This window comes from Hyaena hyaena, unplaced genomic scaffold (assembly GCF_003009895.1).
Source record: "Hyaena hyaena isolate Hyena2069 unplaced genomic scaffold, ASM300989v1 scaffold_28, whole genome shotgun sequence".
Taxonomy (NCBI): Eukaryota; Metazoa; Chordata; class Mammalia; order Carnivora; family Hyaenidae; genus Hyaena; species Hyaena hyaena.
The window spans coordinates 4,646,302-4,669,567 of NW_024080660.1; the positions used below are offsets into that span (position 1 = coordinate 4,646,302).

Genomic DNA, 23,266 nt, shown 5'->3' on the forward strand with positions numbered 1-23,266 from the left:
TTGTGAGTGCCTGCTATATTAGATTCTAGGCATACACAAGATGAGGCACCTTCTTTATGGAGCCCTCCTTTTTTAATAGAGGATACAGACGGGTGGCTTTTGGAAGAATACAATGAATACAAAGGGACAAGTGTTGTAAAATAGGGGGCCACAAATGGTGTTCAGGAGTACAGACGAGGGGCACACAAGCTACACTTGGCAAAAATCGTAAGAGGCCAGATTCAAAGTGTGTTCTAGACAGAAGCTAATCTGTGTAGAAGTCACAGAGCATGACAAATGAAGGCACCTGGGAGATGACCACTACTGGCTGGAACACAGAGGGAGGGTGATGAGAGGGGAGATTGCAGAGGGGACTCCATTGGGGAGGAAGTCTGAGTCACATCAAAGATTTAGCTGTCAGGCAGCTGTGAGCCAGTGAGTTGCCTGGGGCGTGGCATATTTGTATCTACACTTTAGAAAGTAACACCTCTGGTGATGGGTGGAGAATGAGTCAGAGGGGTAAGAGTAGAAGTGGGGAAGGGTGCCCGGCTGCCTCATTTGGTAGAGCTTGTGACTCTTGATCTCAGGGTTATAAGTTTGAGCCCCACATTGGGTGTAGAGGTTACTCAAAAATAAAATCTTAAAAAAAAAAAAAGAGTGGAAGTGGGGAGACCACTCAAGAAGCTGCTGTGGTCACTGGTCACTGTCATGAAATGATGGTGACGGAAGCCAAGGTTGAAGTGGATGGAGTCCAGAAACACACGTGAGGTTGGGGGTGGCTGCTGGGCCCAGCTTCCAGGACAGAAAGTGCTGAAATCTGAATCAAAATCCTTTAGCTAACCCCACATCCTGGCACAGGGGAGGAGCCTCATCCCCCAGGTCTTCAGAAGCATAACCTTGCCTCCCAGGAGCAAGCCCTGGAGCCCTCCTTCTTTGCCCGACAGCTTCAGTCAGGATGGATGGGAGCTGGCGGTGGTGTGCAGGTGAGAGCAGAGTCCCAGGGGAGCTCCCTCCTGCCATCCGCTTTGACTTGGCCCCATGGCAGAAGAGCAACTGGACCAAGTTGTGTGTTTTTTAAAATTTATTTATTTTTTAAATTTACATCCAAGTTAGTATATAGTGCAACAATGATTTCAGGAGTAGATTCCTTAATGCCCCTTCCCCATTTAGCCCATCCCCCCCTCCCACAACCCCTCCAGTAACCCTCTGTTTGTTCTCCATATTTAAGAGTCTCTTATGTTTTGTCCCCCTCCTTGTTTTTATATTATTTTTGCTTGCCTTCCCTTACATTCATCCGTTTTGTATCTTAAAGTCCTTATATGAGTGAAGTCATTTGATGTTTGTCTCTCTCTGACTAATTTTGCTTAGCATGATACCCTCCAGTTCCATCCACGTAGTTGCAAATGGCAAGATTTCATTCTTTTTGATTGCCAAGTAATACTCCATTGTGTGTGTGTGTGTGTGTGTGTGTGTGTGTGTGTCTATACTGCATCTTCTTTATCCAGTCACCATTCATCTATAGATGGACATTTGGGCTCTTTCTATACTTTGGCCATAGCGCTTTTCTATACTTTGGTCCATAGTGCTGCTACAAACATTGGTGTGCATGTGCTCCTATGAAATAGCATACCTGTATCTCTTGAATAAATATCTAGTAGTGCAATTGCTGGGTCGTAAGGTAGTTCTATCTTTAATTTTATGAGGAACCTCCATACTGTTTTCTAGAATGGCTGCACCAGTTTGCATTCCCACCAGCAGTGCAAAAGAGATCCTTCCTCTGCATTCTCATGAACATCTGTTGTTGCCTGAGTTGTTAATGTTAGCCATTCTGACTGGTGTGAGGTGGTATCTCATCGTGGTTTTGATTTATATTTCCCTGATGATGAGTGATGTTGAGTATTTTTTCATGTATTGGTTGCCCATCTGGATGTCTTCTTTGGAGAAGTGTTTGTTCATGTCTTTTGCCCATTTCTTCACTGGATTATTCATTTTTTGGATGCTGAGTTTGATAAGTTCTTTATAGATTTTTGGATACTCACCCTTTATCTGATATGTCATTTGCAAATATCTTCTCCCATTCCATCGGTTGCCTTTTAGTTTTGCTGATTGTTTCCTTCGCTGTGCAAAAGCTTTTTATTTTGATGAGGTCCCAATAGTTCATTTTTGCTTTTGTTTCCTTTGCCTCTGGAGACGTGTTGAGTAAGAAGTTGATGCAGCTGAGGTCAAAGAGGTTTTTGCCTGCTTTCTTCTCTAGGATTTTGATGCCTTTCTGCCTTATGTTTAGGTCTTTCTTCCATTTTGAGTTTATTTTTGTGTATGGTGTAAGAAAGTGGTCCAAGTTCATTTTTCTGCATGTCACTGTCCAGTTTTCCCAGCAAATTGGACCAAGTTTTAAGATTCGATGTTCTAGAACCCACAGCAATCTTAAAGCACTGTATCTTACTCTTTTTTTTTCAAGTATAGTTAACATACAGTGTTGTATGAGTTTCAGATGTACAATTTAAGGATTCAGCACTTCTATACATTACTCAGTGCTCATCATGATAAGTATACTCTTATCCCCTTTATCTATTTCACTCATCTCTCACCCACCTTCTGTAGGCCATTCTTGCTTTTCTCTCTCAGGAGGAGGGGAAAAGGGTTTATCTCTTAAGGACTCATTCCAGGCCCCTTGGACGGCCATTTTTAATCCTTCCCCTTGAAGGCCCTGGGATGATTTATTGTGCTTGACAATGAGAACATAGAGTGGCCATAATATCAATCATTCTACCCACACTCTAGAAGCTCCTTCTTCTGGGTCATAGTCTCAGCACTGCCATTATCTCTAAAGGGACAACATCGGGGACCACCATACCTTTGCTGCACAAAATATCTGCAGAAATCCATTTAAAAAAAAACAACTCCTTTGAGCAACCAGCTTCCACCTGTCTAACCCCCTAACCCTCAGTGCAGCGCCTTCACCCCACCATCTGGATCAGAGAATATCAGTTTGATCTTTTCTCTGTGCTCTACCCCAGACCCATTCAAACCCAGGCTCACACAGTGTTCCTAAAAGCTATGAGATTGGTGTGTTTCTTACTGGCGCAATGCATGGCATCTTCTAGGTGCTGGACCGGTGGGACAGTGTTTGTTTTCAGGATTATTCCAAGCAGAGTTGCCCTTCCTTCTAGAACAGTGGTTCTCAACTGGGAGTGGTTTTGTCCTCCAGGGGACAGTCAGCAATGTCTAGAGACATTTTTGATTGGGGACAGGAGTGGGCTCTACTGGCATCTAGTGGATAGAGGCCAGGGATGCTGCTAAACATTCTGCAATAAAACCCAAGACCATTCCCCACACAGAAAATTGTGACTCCTACATGTCAATAGTCCAAGGTTAGGAAATCCTATTCTAGAACATTGGTCTGTGACCAAGAGGACCCTAGAGTTCTTCAGGCCCAGAGGACTGCTAGAACAGACCACAAGTTCGAGGAAAACTCACTTGACATTGTATTTCTTTCCACAGCTGAACTCTGTCCAGGAGGCCCATTTAGAGCGGCTGGAGGCAGCAAGACCCCGCGGGCCAGGGAGCAGGGAGCGGGGCCCAGTGCCGAGGATGGCCAGGCAGCAGCCGCCGCCCTGGGTCCACGCAGCCTTGTTGCTTTGCCTCCTCAGCCTCAGCGGGGCCATCGAGATCCCTATGGACCGTGAGTCCTGCTCCATCCTCTTCTTTGATTCTCCTGATTTGGGGGCAGGGGATTTGAGAGGGGCTGGGAGGTCAGTGGGCAGTTAAGACCAACTTTGGAAGAGGTGGTGGGGAGGGGAAGCGATTCCAGATGCAGAGCTGGGTTTCCCTCCAAAGAACTGACGCAAGCAGATTTGTGTTTGGGAATGTGAGACTAACTGTGCGGCACGATCTCTGAGGACTGGGGCTGAGCTGGTGCTTGGGCTGCCTGGAGCCTGCCGAGCAGGACAGGAGGTGGCAGAGTTTGAAAGTCAGCGTGTCAGTCAGGAGCTCTTCCCTCCACTCTCCTCCCTCAGATCTCTGCAGTCTTGAGTTGCCTATCAGGGTGGAGTTTCCAAGGACCGAGGTGGATTGTTCTTATTTGCCTTTATAATATCTGAGCTGGACCCTAGGCTCTCTTGGCTGGACTAATCAGGACGGATGGCCTGGGGAGGGTTGGAAAGGGAATTATTTTGCAAAAGGCTGGGTCTAAATGAAACATTAAAATAGAGCTCCATTTTAACGCCAATGTCAAAACCAGGCGTTGATTTCTTCTGTTTGTTTTCACCTCTCCCGTGGCAAAGTTGAAAAGTAAAATCCATGTCATTCTGTTTCCCTTAGTGGGGACATTATTTGGCCATCAGGATCATAAAATAAGGGGCTTGGGATGCCAACAGCCACATCTCTAGCAGCCCTATCTTTTGTGACGTTCATAAGTGGCTCGTTGACTGGAAGCCATGTTCCGTGGCCCTGCATTTAGCTGTGTACCCCCTTTGCCGCAACTCTGACACCTCCACCAGGACATCTTGGCATTCTAATGCTCTGATGTGGGCATGCCACCTCTGCCCCCTGTGCTCTGCTTCCAGAAAGAGATGGGATCCACATGATGCTGGTGCTGACTTGGGCCCTGTCCGGGAGACAGATGCCTGGGGAGGGCTGGGAGAGTGATACAGCCTCCAGGAAGGGCCCACTGAGCTCTCCAGAGCCAGACCCTGGAGCCGGGAGTCAGCATAGCCTAGAGAAGAATTACACATACTTCAGCCCCTCCCACCCGACCCTACCAATAATAATAACTGCCCGGAGGAGTGGGCACTTCCGGGTAAGAGAAGGCCAGCAGAAACTCTAAGCTGGACCCAGAAATGAGATGGGCAAGGCCCTGCTGCTCTCCCAATAGCCCCAAGTGTATGTGTGTGTGTGCATGTGTGTGTGTTCACTGGGGAGGGGGCGATATGAAGGGAACTGTTCCCATGGAGACCGTCTCCACTGCCAGCTCAAGGAAGAGTCTCTCATTAACAATCCCAGGCAGACAATCTAATAAGGAGCACGATAAGGCCATGGCCCTGGAGAAGAGGGGAGTACAGAGGAAATTGGGTTATCAAGGAAGTGGTGAAGGCTCATTTCTCTTCTGCTGCTTCTCCTCACTCATTCACCTGCCACTTTGATCCCTAGGGCTAGTGGGTGAGGGGTTCCTGCAAGAAGAACTTATAAATAGATGGCTTTGACGTCTTTGTTAGGAATCTGGATTTCTAAAGCTCTTCCAGAGCCAAGGACAGGTGACCTAGCAGACTCTCCAAGGTCCCGTGTGTGGGGCAGGGAGCCACAGGTGCCCCAAGCTCCCTCACCCATCTCCCCACCTCACTGTCTGTGAGGAGGGCCTAGAGTGTCCCCTTCTTCTGGAATCATATTGAAGGAAAGGCAGTCCCTTGCTTGCTCTGGGTCACACAGCAAATGGGTGGTGGATTCATGAATAGATCCTGGGTCTCTTGACCTCCCACCAGGTTGGCACTCGACATGCCCCACCCCTACCTCTGGGAATCCCACCTTCTTTTAGTTCTTGGAACTCACCAGAGTGACAACTGCCATGTGCCTGGCAGAGAGTTAAGTGCTTTAGAAGCATCTCCTGTGAGTCTCACAGCTCATCTTTCACTGACTCGTTAGAAAACTGAGGTGCAGAGAAATAAAGCCATTCTCTCCAGCTTGTCGGTGGCAGGGCCAGCATGTGACTACAGTGCCTCTCTGAATGAGGAGGTGAGGCCTTTCATGACACCATGCCGGGTGCCCCGGGCTGCTACACAACAGGAAACTCATGATGCCTGCTTGAAGCATGTGCCCTATGCACTGTATATCCCTACTGGCTGCAGGCTCAGTGGCTTTGGTGACATGTCCAGAATAAGCCTACAGAAGCTGAATGCAAGACAAGAGAAGGCCAGCCCTTCAGCGGGGACCCAATTGCCCAGGGGAGAGGTCCTCTTCAGCCAGGTTTTCCCCTCTTGCTGGGTCCAGCACACCAGGTGCTGCCCAAGTTACCCGGGCCCACCCTTCCTTAACCCTGGGCTGAGGACCTGTGGGATGGGCTGGGGAAAGACCATACATTCTTTTTCCTTTCTTCCCCCAGAATTATTGAGGTATTTATTGACACACAACATCTGTAAGTTTAAGGTGGACAATTTGATGATTTGCTACACGTATATATTATGAAATTCCCACATGGGTTAGTTTATATATCCATCCCCTCCCATAATTACCGTGTATGTGTGTGTGTGTGTGTGTGTGTGTGTGTGTGTGTGTTGATAACTTGGAAGACCTACTCTCTAAACAACTCTCGGGAATATGATACAGTACTGTTAATCGTAGTTGTGCGCTGTACGCTAGGTCCCCAGAATATATCCACCTTACAGCTGGAACTTTGTACCCCTCAACCAGCAACCCCCCGCTTTCCCTACCCCACCCCCCAGCCCTTGGCAACCACTGTTCTACCTTGCTTCTTTGAGTTTGAAATTTTTAGATTCTATGTAGAGTGAGAACATACTGGATCTGGCTTTCTCTGATTTCATTTCACTTAGCATTGGGTCCCCAAGGGCTATCCATGTTGTCAAAAAAGGCAAGAGAAATGCCTACACCCCACGTTCACTGCAGCCTTATTCACAATAGCCCAGATGTGGGAAAGTGGGGACCAGGCACCCTTCTGGGAGAGGCTGCGGGGCTCTGGCCAGAGGCTGGCCTGTCACGGGTGCCCTTCCACTCGCTTGCCCCTTCAGGGGACATTATCTGTGCCTTGAGGACACTGCTTCTGCTCTGGGGAGTTTGGGCACAGCGGGCTTCCTGGAACAGCCCGGGCTGCTACACAATCCTTCATTGAAGCCCCAGCCTCCAGCCCCCGCTGCTGTGCCAGCAGAGTCACACGCACCCACCTCGCTCCCCTCCAGCCCCAAGGAGAACAGCGTGACCTTTGAAGAAAGCAAAGGGTCGCCCCATCAACAAGATTGGTTTGCCAAAAAGTGAGTCTACTGGTGGCTGGCCCCTCTGTCCCCTTCCCCACGTCAAAGGACTGGGCATTTTCTCCTGGGAGCCCACAGAGGGGACAGCGGGGTGGGAGAAACATTTCCTCCTCACTGTCATCCCAAATAGTGCCACAGGATGACCTCGACACACAAATTCTCTCTCTCACTCACTCTCACTCCATCCTCCAGCAATGGGATGGGTGCCAGGGGCTGTAAATACCAGCCAGGGAAAGAGAAGAAGTGCATGGATAAAGGAACCTTGCGGACTGGGCAGGCATCTGCCTTACCCCCTGCAGAGCTCATTGGAAGACTTTTCCTTCCCCCTTGGAAGGCAAAAGAGCAAACTCATTTTCCACTTGACATCACCAGCAAGTTCTATAGATGGAGAGAAGGGCAGGTGGTGTGACAGAGGGTTCGGGGGGAATGTCACAGGACTAAGTAGGTTGCCCTTGTCCCCAGGCGTGCGGTCCTCACGGTCATCTCCCTGTGGTGGCTTGTCTTCTGGTTTGGTTGTGTCTCTGTAATGAATCCCTTGATGGCACAGAGGTGGTTGCAGATGTCATTACCTCTTTAGCGACTTGCAAGAGGCTCCTGGCCTGATGTCGGGGATGGAGCTGGGGACAACATCCAACCAGCTCTGAGGGTCTCCACTCCCCCCAGACCTCCCTCCTTACTCTCCTTTGTCCAGAATGTCAAGGAGAAGAGAGTGTTGGGGCCCTACTTGGCCTACCCACCTCTCTGGCCAAGGATGGATTTGTGAAGAGAGCTTTGGACTAGACTCGAGGAGAACTGGTTCTTTCAGTTCTGCAGCACATTTGCTACATGACCTTGACTGAGTGACTTCCCTTCCAAGAATCTGAGATTCCCTAGATAAAGTCGGGGGCTCTTTCCATTGAGCCAGCCTTTGACTTTATAAAAGAGAGGCTTGAAGGCCATGTGGGCCAAGCAGATCCCCTGCCAGGACACGGACAGAACCCTCCACTGTGTGTGAAGACCCAAGAGACATCAGCTATGTCTCAAGAGATGAAGAAACCGCAGGCCTGGGCTAGTGGTCAAAGGGCCTGCTTCTCCTGAAAATGGCCCCTACTCCCCTCCTCCCCCGCCCCCATGCCCAACCACACTGGCTTTCCAGAATTACCTTTATTGAGCCCCTGGCAGGAAAATCTTATATGGGTGAAGATGCCCTTGTGGAGAGGTCCAGGGAGCATGTGTTCAGAAACCACAGATTTCTGCTTTTCCCCAGACTTTTCATTCCTTTCTGTTTCCTGCCAAGCCTGCACTCAGGCAAATGGTAAAGCAGATAAAATCTTCCAGTGCCCCAGCAGGCCACACAACCCTGGCCCACTTGAAAGAATTATTTTGAACATTTATGTGGATCTTAACTCAAGACTCTCATGTACCAACAGCATGGATAGCCAGGGACTCATTCCTGCCACCCTCCACCGCTCCTCTCTCATGTCTGTCTTCTCTCTCATGACTCTTCTGGTACCTCCTGGTGCGGCCTTAACTCTGCCTTCTCCACAGCGCCCCCTCTCGGGGCCCCTAAACTCCTCTTCCACAACTCACTGTGGCTGAGTCAGAGAGCTTGAGGTCACCTTGGCTCACCCGCAGCCTTTGCTTCCTGGGAAGGCATCCACTCTGAAGCAGTCAGCCCACAACACCAACACGTATCTGATATCTGCACCAGTGTGAAACACGAATGGCGTATTACTCCACAATAGAGCCATAAAGAAGAGACATCTCACAAAGTTACAGTTACATGTCCTTTCTGCAAATTTTAACCAAGACCTTCTCCCCAGAAAGCACATTACCGTCAAAAGTCCTGCTATTCAAAGCATGGTACACAGCTCATCAGGTTGTCAGAAATGCAGGGTCTGCTAAATCAGAATCTGCATTTTAACCAGACCTGCCCCCCCCCGCCACCCACGCAGGTGATTCATATACTTGTCAGAGTTCGAGAAGGCCAACCTCAACCATGCACATACCTGTACACGAGTACCTGAGCATCCCAGGTGGGGACTGGGGAAGATTTGTGCTACCTGCCCCTTCATCCCTTTCATAAAAAGCACAGAAAGGAGCAGTGGGCTCTGCTTCATCCCTGCAGTTGTTCGGAAGAGGGATCTCCATAGGGCAGTGTATTTCTGCCATGAACAGAGCAACAGTGATTCATCGGTCCCTAGAGTTTTCCAAAGGATAGGCAAGAAGGTACTTGCAGCTGGGACAGAGAAGAAGGTGCAGCGGGAGGAGTGAGACCTGTGGACCACGTAGGCTTCACCCCACAACCCTGGTTCAGATCTGCTGCCGCCCAGGCTTCTCAGCCTCAGCCTCGCCCTGGCACCGTTGGCCAGGGAGCCCACTTTCCTCATTGGCGTCCAGAGAGGGTGGACAGCGCCTGTAGAGCCCAGCCTCTTTCAAGCAGCCTTGTCACATTTGATATTTGGGCTTTCCTGGCAACATCATTTGATCAAAAGCCGGTCTTTCTGCTCAACTTCATGGTTTGAGCTCCCTGTGGAAATGCCATCTCCTCCATGATGCACTTGCTGAATCTGTCCCTGCCTGTGGGTGGCTCTCGCACCAAGCTCTGCAGCCCCACTCACTCCCCCTGCAGGCTGGGGTGCGAGGACGCCTGGGCGAGCAGTCATGTACGATAACCTATAACCGATCTCTTCTTTTCTCCCCTTCACAATGCTAACCCACCGGAACTAACAGCAAGCATTCAGAATGAGCGTAAGTCCCCCTGGCGCCTCTGTGCACTTATGCCTCTGGGAGGTAGGAGGGGTGTAAAGAGGGTGGGAGAAGGCCAAGTGAGGAGACACGGGGAGGCTTAGCTGCCTCTCCACTCTGCTGCTGGGGCTTTGTGACGCCAGAGCCCTGTAGTGTGGTCCCTTACCACACGGGGAGGGCAGCCGATCGCCTGGGGCATCCTGTTGCCGGGAAGGGCAGAGGAGCAGTGGGTAAGAAGGGCCTCTGCTCCCCATCCTCTGGTGGCTGGCACGGGAGCACCGCGGAGAACACTGGAGGTGGGGACCAAGCGTGAGAGGAGCCGGCTCTTTGGCCCCAGTCTCTGGGAACTTAAACCTCTGAGCTGCAGCCTCCACACAGTTTGGCCATCTGTTGACCCTCCAGGGGCTCAGAATCATCATGGCCACTAGATTCGGGAAAGTGACCTGCACTGTGTTCCTTTATTCATTCAAGAAACATATATCAAGAACTTGTGCACGATGCATCATGCTAAGTGTTGGGATAGAAGAATGGGTAAAACAAAAGTTTGTCATAGGGATTCCATGAGATCTTAAAGGGATTCTTCTTATGCTTCGCCTTTGGCATAACCCCCTTTCCTGCGGCCCCGTTGAAGGAGCTGGGTCCCCAGACGGAGGCGCTGGCTGCCCTTGGTGTGTCTGCTTATCGTGGGGCTCCTGAAGGTCTTAATTTCAGCCATTCCCCATGCCAGGGACCGCGGCGGGTCCCCGCAGCCGTGACAGCTCCCTGTTCATGCTGTTGTAGTGTCCCAGCCGCCGACCATTACTAAGCAGTCAGTGAAGGACCACATCGTGGATCCCCGTGATAACATCCTAATTGAGTGTGAAGCAAAGGGCAACCCTGCCCCCAGGTGAGTGTGCTGGCAGGTAAATCCAAGGGGCCCCACAAAGAGGGCATTGAAACCATGCTTTTGGCCTTGGCTTTGATGATACTGGAGGCAGCTAAAAAATTAAAATTATCCAGCATGCCCCTACTGGGTACTTACTAGGTGGAAGGTACAGTTCAGGTACTAGGAAATTTAGCTGATGACACTGGCAGCCAGAAATCTTAAGTGGCTTACAGTCCCACCACAAAGCCAGGACTAGATATTAAGTCGTCTGTCCGGGTGTCCATGTCACACACTCTTTTCACTGCCTTACATCCCCGAAATCCCCCACCCTCAATGCTTAGCTTATAAAAAAGTTCCTTGCATCTTGTGGGCTAGCTTGCATCTTTCATTCTGAGCGCGTCTCTGCTTGTGTACGCATTGGCATCAAATGAGATGCCAGCAGACAAGCGCCGAAAGCCTATAGTGTGCAAACTGAGTTAGATATTGCTCCTTGCACTGTCTCGTTAGACCATGTCACTGCCCTTTAGAGAAGCCCGTGTCCTCATGAAGAGGAAATGAAATAGAAGCACAGAGATATTATGCACCTTTGCCAAGGTCTCCCAGATTGAAAAGGGCAGAGCCGGGATTTAAACCCAGGCCAGGTTTGTTTCTACCAAACAGAAAATGCTGGAGATGTGGAGATGTTCTGCTATTTGTCCCCCATCTTCAAAGCAGCATCCACAGCCTGGACTGTTCTGGAGCCTCCTGCCTGATTCAGACCAAACACAACAGGACCCCATGCAGGTGTCTATCCGAAGATATGAGGCAGGACAGAGCCTCGGGTACATGGCAGCCTTCTTCTGCCCACCCCCCACCTAGTTTTTGTGAGCCCGAGAACAAGGAGGAGCTCTCTCCTCCAGGGTGGAAGAAACAGGGTCACCCCAAAGGGTCAGGCGGGGCATAGATGGCCCTACTTCTGCAGTGTGGTCTTTCCCCCCATGGGTCCTTTGCAGTAACAGTGATTCTGTGACAGTGAGCAGCTGCTCCTGGTCCTGCTTCTTTTAAGGTTGTATCCTGGACAGCTGTGCACATCCCCAGAAGCAGAGGAAGATTCTAGTCTCTTCACCTCTGGGCTCAGTTTCATGAAGGGTGCTTGTTCTTTCAAAGCTACCACTCCTGGGCTAAAAACTGCAGCCACTGCTTTATCGTCTGCATCCACGGACAGCTTGGGCCATTGCTCTTTGGCTTTCAAGTCAGTTATCGAATAAGGAGACGGGGGGGGGGGGGAGCAGGGGCGCCTGGGTGGCTCAGTCGGTTGAGCGCCCGACTTCGGCTCAGGTCATGATCTCACGGTTCGTGGGTTCGAGCCCCGTGTCGGGCTGTGTACTGAGAGCTCAGAGCCTGGAGCCTGCTTCAGATTCTGTATCTCCCTCTCTCTCTGACCCTCCCCTGCTCACACTGTGTGTGTGTCTCTCTCTCAGAAATAAATAAAAACATTAAAAAAAAATTTTTTTAAGGAGATGGGGAGCAGAGCCAGCTCTCTAATGTGCTTGGCTTGGGTAAAATATGAATTTGGTTTTCAAAAACCAAAGTCCCTGCCTAGGGGTGTCTGGGTGGCTCACTCGGTTAAGCGTCTGACTCTTGACTTCCGCTCAGGTCATGATCTCGTGGTTCATGGGATCAGGCTTCAAGTCAGGCTCCACGCCATCAGCTCGGAGCCTGCTTGGGATTGCCTCCTTCTCCCTCTCTCTCTGCCCCTCCCCACCCCCACTTTCACACACACGCTCTCACTCTTTCTCTCGAAAATAAATATTTTTAAAAATAATAAAAGAAAGAAAATGTGAAAGTCCCTGCCTGCTCCTGCAAAGAACATAATCCCCCAGTGCCTGCTGGGGTATCTACCACTCCCAGCCATGACTCCCAGCCTTGGCCATGTAAGAGCACTAATGTCAGGGACCTGCCCCCACACAGCCATCTGGCTGTGATCCAGGAGTCTGCATTTTATCAGGCTTCCCGGTCAGTTTTGCCGCTCAACCAGGGCGGGACGCAGTGGTATGGAGGGGTGGTTATGGGACAAGGTCAGGGACCCGGGCCCCAAGCCTGGAACCCGGAGCCCACCCTGTTCCTCTTTGTGGCCCTGCTTCTCCCCCACCTACCTCCCATCCTATGCAGCTTCCACTGGACTCGAAACAGCAGGTTCTTCAACATCGCCAAGGACCCCCGGGTGTCAATGAGGAGGAGGTCCGGGACCCTGGTGATCGACTTCCGCAGTGGGGGGCGGCCCGAGGAATATGAGGGAGAGTACCAGTGCTTCGCCCGAAACAAATTTGGCACAGCCTTGTCCAATAGGATCCGCCTGCAGGTGTCCAGTGAGTAGCATGGGCGGGGGAGGGGGACCAGCATGCCCTGCTTCTGGGTGAATGGCGGGGAGCCTAGAGGGTCAAAGACCTCCCCTGCCCTTGGCCAATGGATCGTTGCCTCGGTGCCCTGCACATCTTGCTTGCTGTTCTGCCTTTGAGCAAGAGCGCACCTCCCCCTACTCAAAAAGATTCCTCGGAAAGGAGGCTTCCAAACCAGAGTCTGGAACAACTTCACCTGCCCTCTGGGCACAAGGAAGGGGGGGGGGGCGGGGAGAGGAGCCTTTGAAGATGTGCATTTATTTAGACGAATGGCTTCTTTTCTCTTGGTGCATGTTGCCTAGACCCACAGGCCCTCTCTCCCCCGTCCCTTGTTCTTCCATCCCCCCTTGTCCATCTCCTCCTTGCATTTCTGCCTCTAACCTGCTCCTTGCCTTGGCCCCAGCCATCACCCTCATTTTACCTACCTCTGTCTGATTCTTCCCAGAATCTCCCCTGTGGCCCAAGGAAAACCTAGACCCTGTCGTGGTTCAAGAAGGTGCTCCCTTGACCCTCCAGTGCAACCCCCCACCCGGACTCCCGTCCCCAGTCATCTTCTGGATGAGCAGCTGTAAGTCCTGGGGGGCATTTGATTTCTCCTTTAATCTTAAGGAGTGGGGTGGGGGTGTGAAATGGGAGGGGCTTGCCCAAGGCTGGAAGACCTTCACTTGTGAGAAGCAGGTGTAAAGGGGCCGCGTGGCTGAGAACACAGTGAGAGGCTGCTCAGGCTATTCCTAGCCTGACTGCTGTTAGCCATGTGATCTTGAGCAAGTTGCTTAACATCTCTGGGCCTCAGTTTCCTCTTTTGGAAGAAATAGGGCTAATAATTGTACTTCTTTAATAGGACCATTGTTAGGATAAATGAGATAATACATCCAAAGTGGTTATAATGGAGCTGGATGCACAGTAAGTGCTCAGTAATATTTGTGATGATGAAGAAGAAGAGAGAGAAAAAAGGAATGAGGAGGAAGAGGAGAAACTGTCAATGGGCCAGTTGAAGGCGAGTTGACAGCAAGCCTCCTCTTTCAATCTGTGGTTGGTCTGGATTTACTGATCGCTGCTCTCGAAGGACACAGCCAGGAATGAAACCTTTGATAAAGGAGCGATAGGGAAACAGGGTGTTTGCAGCAGAGGGACAGAGCATCATCGTCAAGAGCTTGTTCACTTCTATTTTGGACTGAGGCTCTTAACCACTCCGGACCTCTTTCTTCCCATGTTTTCAATCAAAATAAGTGGGGGCATGCATTAAAAAGGCGGCTGGAGGACCACTGTCTGTGTGTGGCTTCCTGGCTTCCCCTCCACCTCCTTCCATACCTGCTCCCTGGTCTATCCATCCATCACTCAGTCTCTAGATCTGCCTGCCTGCCTGCTTATCATCCATTGTCTGTCCATCCCGAGTTTTTACCGTCCTGCTTCCAAAAGAGGCTACCTGTCAAGGAGGCAGAGTTGTGAGTTGTTTTGCGGAGAGAGTAGACTTTGTGCTCATTCATTCTCTCTCTTCGTCACCATGGCGCATGCGCATGGGGTAGCCTACTGGCCACGGGCTGGAGGGTTGGCTGGTTCAGACCCCCTCATCCCCTGCATCACTCCTGTCACCAACTAATGTCCCTGCTGCCTCCTGAGCGGATCTCATGACCCTCCTCTTTCAACCCTTGCTGGCATCTCTCCAACACAGGCCCCCATCTGCTTTGCCCCAGGCTCCCCTAATCACCCATAACCCGCCTCCTTGGTCTCGCTAAAAACAAATCTGATAGTTTCTCGTGTATGCTCAGAGCCTCTGACTGGCTCCTCCATCACCTCGGACAAAGTCCAGACCTCTTTCCCTTCCTGATCCGGCTCCCTCTGCCTCCCCAGCCTTTCTCCGACCCCCTGCCCCGGCTGTGCGCTCTTACCTTTAGCACACACTGGTCCTGCTGCTTAGAAACCTCTTAGGGGCCCTGCCTCTTCTGCCTGGTAAGTGTCATGCAGCCCCCAAGCCTCAGATTGGGGCGCCCTGGAGGGAACTGGGTGCTATCTTCTCAGCTCATTCCCTTCTTACCAGGGGCTTCCCACCCACCACACTGCGCTGTGATGATTTGTTTGTCTGCTGCACCTTCTACTAGATTTGGCTGTCTTTCACCGATACCTGACACAGTGCCTGGCACACAGTAGGCCTGCAGTAAAGCTTTGATAAATGATTTGTAGAACTGACCAGCCCATCGTTGAAAAGTTGGCATCATTAACTTTGAGCCTTAAGAAATGGTCTTAAGGGACTCCTGGGGGGTTCAGTCAGTTGAGCTGTCAGCTCTTGATTTCAGCTGAGGTCCTGGTCTCACAGTTCATGAGACTGTGTCCCCAGTCGGGATCTGCACTGACAGTGCGGAGCCTGCTTGGGATTCTCTCTCTCTCCCTCTCTCTCTGTCCCCTCTCTCTTGCACTTGCTCTCTCTCTCAAACTAAATAAACTTCAGAAAGAAAATAGAAACAGTGACTTAATAAACAATTGTGGGGGGAGTAGGTAGGAAGGAGTTAACTATGAATAGTCGGCCTCATTAAGTATACATTTACAAACCGCATAACCTGGAAACCTGGTCTTTTGAATTTACACCTGATGCTTCAAAAATCATAGATAATGTCGTCAGCCTCCTCAGCCACTTCCATGATGTCACGAATTCTGAAAAGCACCATTTTCACATTTTACCATCATTAAATTAGGAGGCACCCAAAAATTGATGGTGTGTATCATTGGTTAGTAGCTTACAATTACAATTGATAGTGTTGGTGGGAGTAAATGCTTAAAATATAAAACAAGTGAATTTGGTTCTTGATTTGGGGAGCAGGACTGTGTCCCCACCCTCTGGCTTGGGGCCAGTCAGAGCTTTCCTGGACTGAAAAGGAGATGGAAAAGTATAGCCATAGAGCATGGGTGTGGTGGGCAGACAGGTATGAATCTAAATCGTGCTCTTCCCTCACTGCTTTTGCAACAGCAGGACACATTAAATCCACTGCTTTCTTATGTGTGAAATGCAAATAAGCCTTGCCTCAGAGTTGAAAGGACTAGACCAAGTCATGGTGGATTCCTGGCCCACGGGGCGCCCTGTCGGTGCTCAGTCGCCAGAACTATCACGATTGTATTACTGTCACCATTACTGCTAACCTCCTTCTTTACCTCTGCTTCCTTATAGCCATGGAGCCCATCACCCAAGACAAGCGGGTGTCCCAGGGCCATAACGGGGACCTGTATTTCTCTAACGTGATGCTGCAGGACATGCAGACAGACTACAGCTGCAATGCCCGCTTTCACTTTACCCACACCATCCAGCAGAAGAACGCGTTCACCCTCAAGGTCCTCACCAGTAAGTGCAGGTCCCTGCCCGGGGCCAGGAGCCGGGGGCACGAGCCCACTGAGCTCATGGAGCCCCAGGCACCCGGGTCTGGGGGAAGCCTTGTCCCCGAGACTGACCCACAAATCCTCCCGGCTCGTTGTGCCGCAGCCACTTCAGCTACTTTAAACGGCATCTCTTGATTCTGAAGCCTGGAGTTAGACTTGGTCCTACTCTTAGTCGGTGCCTCTCAAGCCTCGGTGTCGGTCTGAGTCACCTGGCCAACTGGGCACCCATCCCAGGCCCAGCCCCAACCTGCCTCCATGGTCCTGGCCTCTGTGTTCTTCATTAGCTGTCTAGGTGCCCCGGACACACACCGGCATGGGAGAAGCACGGCTTCGAGTGGCCGTCGGGCATCTCTCTCGTGCGCTCCGCTTGCGTATCTCTTTGGTGTCTAGTCACTGGTTGGTTGTCTGTACTTCTAGAATAAAGCCGTAGTACAGAGTATCCAAATGAGTAGGGGCACCACCATGAATTGTGCTTGATTCCGTAACATGTATACGCCTGACCTCATAGAAGGACTGTGTTTGACAGTTGCAGATTTATGCTCCGGTTTTATTTGTTTGCGTTTTTATTTCCTGACACTGTTTGGCTGGTGCCAAAGGGAGTCAGCATTTCCTGATTCACTGTAGCATCGGTGGCTCTCGGCAGAGGAGGGAACCTAGTCAGTCTGCAGACACGCTTCTTGCCAGGGACCTGCTGGCCTGGAGCTCTGACTGCAAGTCCTCAGCCTGCTTAGATCACTGAGTTCAAGGGGCCGTGTTAGTTTGCAGCGTGGATTTGTAACAGGCCTTCCCTAGAGGAGACCTCAATCTGTCTGACCCAGCTAGGAATGCTGTTTTCCACCCCATGGATGGCGGTGGTTTTGGGGGAGGCCAGGCAAATGGCATCACACAGGTGCTGGCAGCTGCCACAGGGCGGTGAAGATAGCCTGAACCTGGCTCTCCAAAGCCCACGCACTTCCCAAGGGGTGCGGGGAGAGGCGGGGGGAGCTCGCTCCTCATTCAAGACAGCGGGGGGCACGGCCCCCTCGTACTGTCATCTTTCCTCAGCAGTCCCTGCCAGCGATGGAAGTAGGTGGTGTGAGGGCCACCAGCCCCACACTCCGTCTTCACCGGGCATCAAGGTGGACCCCTGAGGAGGGGGTGGAACCCCTTCTCCTGGGTGGACGTTTTTTCCCTTTTTTTTCTCTCTCTTCGTTTTCTTCTCTTAGCTTTCTTGCTTCCTTCCTCTGTCCTTCCTTTCTCCTTTTCTCCTCTCCCATCTTCTTTCTCTCTGAACCCCTCCTCCAGCCCATCGCCCCCCATCCCCGCTTCCGCAGCTCCCGACACTGTTCCAAGTTGGCGTCAGGCTGCCCATAATTTGCTAACCAACAGGATGGCCAGGACCCCCAGGAAGAGCCCTGCATGCTCTTACCGGGACTACCCACCTTCATGCCACTTGCTGCCCCCTCGCTGGCTTTCTTATTCCAGACCCAGGCCCAGAGGGGACCCTTAGAGAAGAAAGTCGGGTTGTCTAAAGTGTCTCAGTGCTCGTCAGGAGCAACCAGCTGCCAGCTGGCCGAGCTGAGGAGGACAGTGTGGCCTGCCCAGGACCTCTGGAGCCAGGAGGCTGGCCACGTTGGGCAGCAAGGGCAGGAAGATGCTCACTGAGCCAGTCCCCGGACGGCCTTCAGTGCCGTCGCCTGGATCCTTTCTGCTGGCCTGGTGCGATGCTGAAAGTCAGCCTCCTGTTTAGGGAGGGAGTCAGGTGACCTTCTGTGGTCCTCAGTGTCACATGGGGTACACCGCAGGGAGATGGAGGTGGTCAAGAGTCTTCCTCTGTGGAATTAGGCAGCTAGAGATTTTCAGTATTTAGATGTTGGATTTTCCAGAAACGTCCTTTTCTCTACCAGAGGAGGAAAAGGATATTTATTTCTGCTTCATTTTGGGGGTCCCCTTCTCCACTGAAAACTCTTTCCTCCAAATGCTGAGAACCTCCCCCCGTCTGGTGATGGGAACAGAACCCTGTCTGCTTCCTGGAGTTCTCCCAGGGGCAGCTTTGGCTGGGAGCAAGTTCTGGGCATCTGAGCCAGCTCAGAATTGGGCACAGTTGCTTAAAATAGCACAGTTGTGCTCTCTCTGCTTTCCTGCTTGGAAAGGACACAGGCTCTTTCTTGTACCTTCAGAACCAGGTCTGGGGGTGGGAGGCAAACTAGCCAAGCCAGGACAGCTTCAAAGTCTCTTCTCGCCATGGGCTTTCAGCACCGTTTGCCCCTTGGGGAAGAGCCCAGTCTCATCATGCCTGATTTTGCAGTACCCACAGTAAAGGAAGGAGGGAAGGGTATCGAATACAAAACACTGGGTGATCCGAAATCATTTTTCACATTTGTTTGGAGAGGCGGTAAAAGACAAACAGCAGAGTCAAGCTAACAGAGATATGCATGTCCTACTTTGCACGCACCAGAATGGATCCCTTTGGGTGTCTTCTGCCACAGTAAGAGGTGACCATGGTGAAGGAGGAGGCGTCTCAGCTGAGGCAGACAGTGGAGCACTAACCCCGCTTCCTTCTAATTGCCTGAGTGACACTCTCTGAGTGACACTTCTGTTGCCCGAGTGACACTCTCAGGAGTCAGAAAGTCTCCCCGAATTTCTCAGCTGTGCTTCAGAATCCACACACTGTGAGGTCAGTTCCGAGCTTGGATCACTTCTCTGGAAAGAGATGGGTTCTGTTTCACCTGGTGGCCTGGGAGCCTCGGAGCATGACGCCAGAGCCCTTTTACCTGTGGGCCCCTGTCCTCCAGAGGAGGAATGTCCCCTCCTGAGGCAGCCTCAGCCCCTCCTCCCCTCTGCCACCCTGCCTTTTCCTTCCCCGGCAGGTTGGTTACCACCCTTAGCTCCAAATGAACCCAAGCCGACCCTCCAGACTGATTCCGGCTTCTCCACATACCCCATCTTAAGGAATAGTTCTGAATAATGCGAACCTCCCCTAGTGGGTGTTAAGCACATTTGGGAAGCAATGCGATATGGTCCCAGCGAAGAGTGCTCACAGCCTCTGCAATCAGTTGTAACAGGATTTGATCTGTCTTCAAATATGCAAATATTCTGGCACTGCGCTTTGCCTCCCTCAGGCACTTGGACTGTGTCCCTGGCTTCTCAGGGCTGTCTGCTTGGCTTCCAGTCGGCTGTACCCCCCCACCCCACCCCCTGTTGATACCGTCAAAACTTGAACCCAGTAGTTGGATGGGAATGGCGGTAGACGAATGAAAAGCAGAGCCTTGGCGAGCTCAAGTGCCCTGTTCCAAAATGTCTTTCACTGAGGGTGAAATGCCCAAGGGTCTTAATTACCTGCCATCAGAACGAAGGCCACCAATCTGCCCCAGAAGGGACTTCAGCCCAAGCCAGTCCGGGAGCTCTGAATCTCCAGCTGGCCAGTGGGCTTTTCCCATCCAAGTGTGTAACTCCCAGCCCATACCCTCTCTCTCCTGTCCCAGGCTCCCTTTCTGTTCCAAAAATCTGAACCGCAGCCTGGATCTCTCTGCCTCCCTGGAGCAGGAGGCCTTTCTGCCAACAGCGACGTCTCAGAGACCAGGGTGGTACCCGCTGGTCAGGTGGGGAGGGTGGGGAGGCTGGGTGCTGCCAAGGGCCCCTCCATCCCTCTCTCTCTGTTGATGAACTGTATCTTTTGGACTGACTTCTCTCACTGGGCTCCCACCCCTGCACCTTACCTTCTACTCGAAGAGGGCTCTGCTTCTCAGGGCTCACTCATACTCCTTTCTCTTCAGCTACCCCCAAGAGCTGGCCTGATCCAGAGTCCTGGGAACTGAGGATTTTGATGGGAAGTTGTTCAAAAGACTGCCGCAGGATTCCACTAATCCTTCTCTCATTTGATTGAAAATATAGTAGGATCAAGCCATTAAAGGTCAAGCCTAATTTCTTTCATTAAAAAAGAAACTTATTTTATTATTGCCTTCTTTTGCAGGATTTAACCTTTTCTTCCCTTTTTTGGGCTGTTTTGTGTTGCTTGTTCTTCACCGAGCACATTTCCTTTCCAAATATGCCATGTCTTTCCTTTGCAAACAAACAAACAAAACAAAACACCGGTTGTTTATGTGGCTTTGCATTTCTGTTGTTCTCTCCCTGTTTATGCCTCCATGAGCTCTCCGTGGCCTCCTGTTTGCTCACCCTCTTTTGTTTATTGCAGACAACCCCTATAATGACTCGTCCTTAAGAAACCACCCTGACATGTACAGTGGTGAGTCGCCGCGGTAACCTTGGGAGTAACCTTGCCTGTCCTAACCCCAGTTTGCCTAACTTGACTGATACCGTGTCATTAACTCACACCGGGCGGCAGGGCTGACAGTTGGCCAGACCAGGGTCCCCAAGGTGCTGCCTTCGGGACACTGCCGTCTGGGAGGACGGTGGCCGGTTTGGAGGGGAGTCAGAGGTAGCTCAGGCGGTGATGTGGTTTCCTGGAATGTGCGAGCCTCCAGTGGCTGAAGTCTGGACAGGCCGGTCAGATCAGGGTAGCACTTCAGAAGAGCCTCTTGGAGGATTCAGTTGAACCTTAGGAATCAGTGGTGGATGGATGGAGAATACCTGAGGATAGGTGCATCCGCATGTTGAGGAAGAAACAGGAAGTCCGGTTCTTCTTAGTGGTTTAAAATACACAGAAATCTTTGTAGTATATTTAGTTAACTCCTGAGTGTCTGCATGTGAATTGCTGCTTTGCAATCTAGACTTAGTTACTTAGTACCATTTCACAGGCCCCATGTCTCTAAAATCCATCTGGAAAATAGGAGTAAGAACTCCAGCGCTGAGTTCTCTTTTAAGGTAAGTAGAAATGAAGATGGGCCACCCAAGTCTCTATTGCCTGTCCCTCTTCTCCCCTCTGGCAGTGTGTGCAAATCCAGTGCCCACCCATCCACACGCTGTTGCAAGTCATGGGACACTTTCCATGAGGCCTATTTCTAACTCATCACACAACTGCTTGCTCAAGCTGATTAGTAAAGTAATTGGCTGTTTCCACACCTGAGCCCCCACCCCCCACCATGGCTCAAGAATGTCTTGTTTTCCTTGAGCAGCCAGAGGAAACCTCATTTGCTGGTTTTGGCGAGGCAGCTGGCCCCCCATCATCAGTTATGCCTCGGAAGCTGAGGCTGCAGGTCCCCAGGGGGGTCATTGTGAGCTCAAATAGATAGGAAGTGTCTGCGTTGTGATGTGCTAATATAAACAATGATTGGGGTCTGGCGTGGGGGATGGGAGGGGGCGGTGTGAGCCAGGGAGAGAGGCAAAAGCTCTAACTTGGCATCAAGCAGATAGAGCCACACTGAGATTCTGCCAAAGAGATTTACTGCCCAAGGAAGCGGGGGACCTTTGTTGGATTCTGGGCATTGTTTGTTTTCAAAATAATGGGGCCAACCACCATTGTGTCAAGAGCCCCAGAGCACTGGTATGGAATGTGCCTTTCTCTAAATTGGATTTCAGGTAATCTATTATGGAAGGATTCTTGAAGCTAGAGTATATCAGAGCCAGAAGGTCCCTTAGAGACCATCTGGTCCAAGCTCCTTGCTTTGTGTAAGATAAACTATTCAGGGAGACATTGTTTTGTCAATGGGATAAGTGTGAGTGATTCCAGCCACTTAAATTTTGTAACTAGTGGTAGATATGATTACAAGTGAATGAGTGGGAGTTATAAGAACCATCCATGGCTATGAAACCAAGCAAAGCTCCCAAGAACTCACACGGAGATTGACCCCCTTCTCCTCAATCCAAGGTAAAATGAAGGGGGTTGACCCAAGTATGCAGCCAGCTGGAAGAGATATAAAGTCAAAGTAATGCACACGGTGGACAAAGGACAGCTAGGTTGAATGCTTCTAAAAAGAAATAGAAAGTGAAAAGGAAGGAAGACGAGGTCCTTCCTGAGTGCAGAGTTAGACAAAGAGACACAATGCAGTGAAAAAGGCCCAGTGCATCTGTCTGCTTGGCTTTGAAATATGGTGTGTCTCTTTTGTAACAGGAGGGCCACCCCATAACTACATTTTGTTCTAGTGATTTCTACAGTGGTTTGGTATCCTCTGAACATAAGCCAGATGTTCACTGACCTGCTGAATGGCAGGAAGAAGCTTGTCTGAGATTGTAGCTTGCCACTTAGAATTCACCCAGGCAAGGAGACAAGCAAGAGAAGAGTATGCACTCGAAGGTAGACAGACTTCCTTGAATTAAACGCAGGTTTCAGGATGTACCACTGAGTGACCTCGGGAAAGCCATTTAATCTCCGCGTCTGTAAAATGGGTATGTCACCTGCCCCATAGAATTGTCATAAATATTAAACAGGGTAATGTGCATCTGGTTCTCAGCATGGTGTCAGGCACATCAATGATTAGTACGTGTTAACACATTACTGGTATTGAAAGGAATGGTTTAGTGTTGACTCAAGTTAAGATGGACACTGAGAACCTGAAGAGAAGCCAAAGGGAGAAAGGCAAGCACAAGTGGGGGGAAGAACATGATATGGAGGGAGGAATTTTAGGGCAGACTAGAAAAACAAAAGTTATTCAGATCTTCAGCTGTGCTGAGAGCTGAATAGAAAAAAGCTTCAACTAAGGTGCCTGGGTGGCTCAGTCTGATAAGCATCGACTCTTGATCTCAGCTCAGGTCTTGATCTCATAGCTGTGAGTTTAGGCTCTCGTTTTGGGCTCAGCAATGGGCTCTGCACTGGGCATGAAGCCTACTTTATAAAAAAAAAAAAAAAAGCCTCTAACTATTGCATGAGGGATTTGGGTTATACTTATGGAAGAGATTTCCTGGCAGTGGAAGGTATCAAATGTTCCTAGATAAAGAATTTTTCTTGTCTTCTGGGAATGTTTGGTCAGCCGTTCCTGGAACCAGAGAAGTGGATGAGATGCCACAGATCCAACCTCATAAGTCCTTAATTCCAAGAATCGAAAGCAGCAAATGTGGGATCCAGCTGCCCCTAAACGCTGTTTTTGGCAGAGGTTCTC

The 23,266-nt window shown here is 50.7% G+C and overlaps 1 protein-coding gene across 7 annotated transcripts in view; it reads left to right on the forward strand.

Moving 5' to 3' along the window:
• Window positions 1-3,508: 3,508 nt before the first annotated feature.
• The window catches only part of NFASC (neurofascin), a 70,393-nt gene continuing 50,635 nt past the window's right edge, over window positions 3,509-23,266 (forward strand). For 4 of the 7 annotated variants that reach the window (XM_039227515.1, XM_039227516.1, XM_039227517.1 and 1 more), the window contains exons 1-6: window positions 3,509-3,661; window positions 10,464-10,569; window positions 12,700-12,896; window positions 13,372-13,494; window positions 16,087-16,257; window positions 20,467-20,517. In XM_039227515.1, the coding sequence (XP_039083446.1) occupies window positions 3,571-3,661; window positions 10,464-10,569; window positions 12,700-12,896; window positions 13,372-13,494; window positions 16,087-16,257; window positions 20,467-20,517 (739 nt within the window). In that variant the 5' untranslated portion in view covers window positions 3,509-3,570. Of the gene's footprint in view, window positions 3,662-9,668; window positions 9,687-10,463; window positions 10,570-12,699; window positions 12,897-13,371; window positions 13,495-16,086; window positions 16,258-20,466; window positions 20,518-23,266 lie in introns of all 7 variants that reach the window. The other 3 variants (XM_039227514.1, XM_039227519.1, XM_039227518.1) reach the window with 2 other exon arrangements.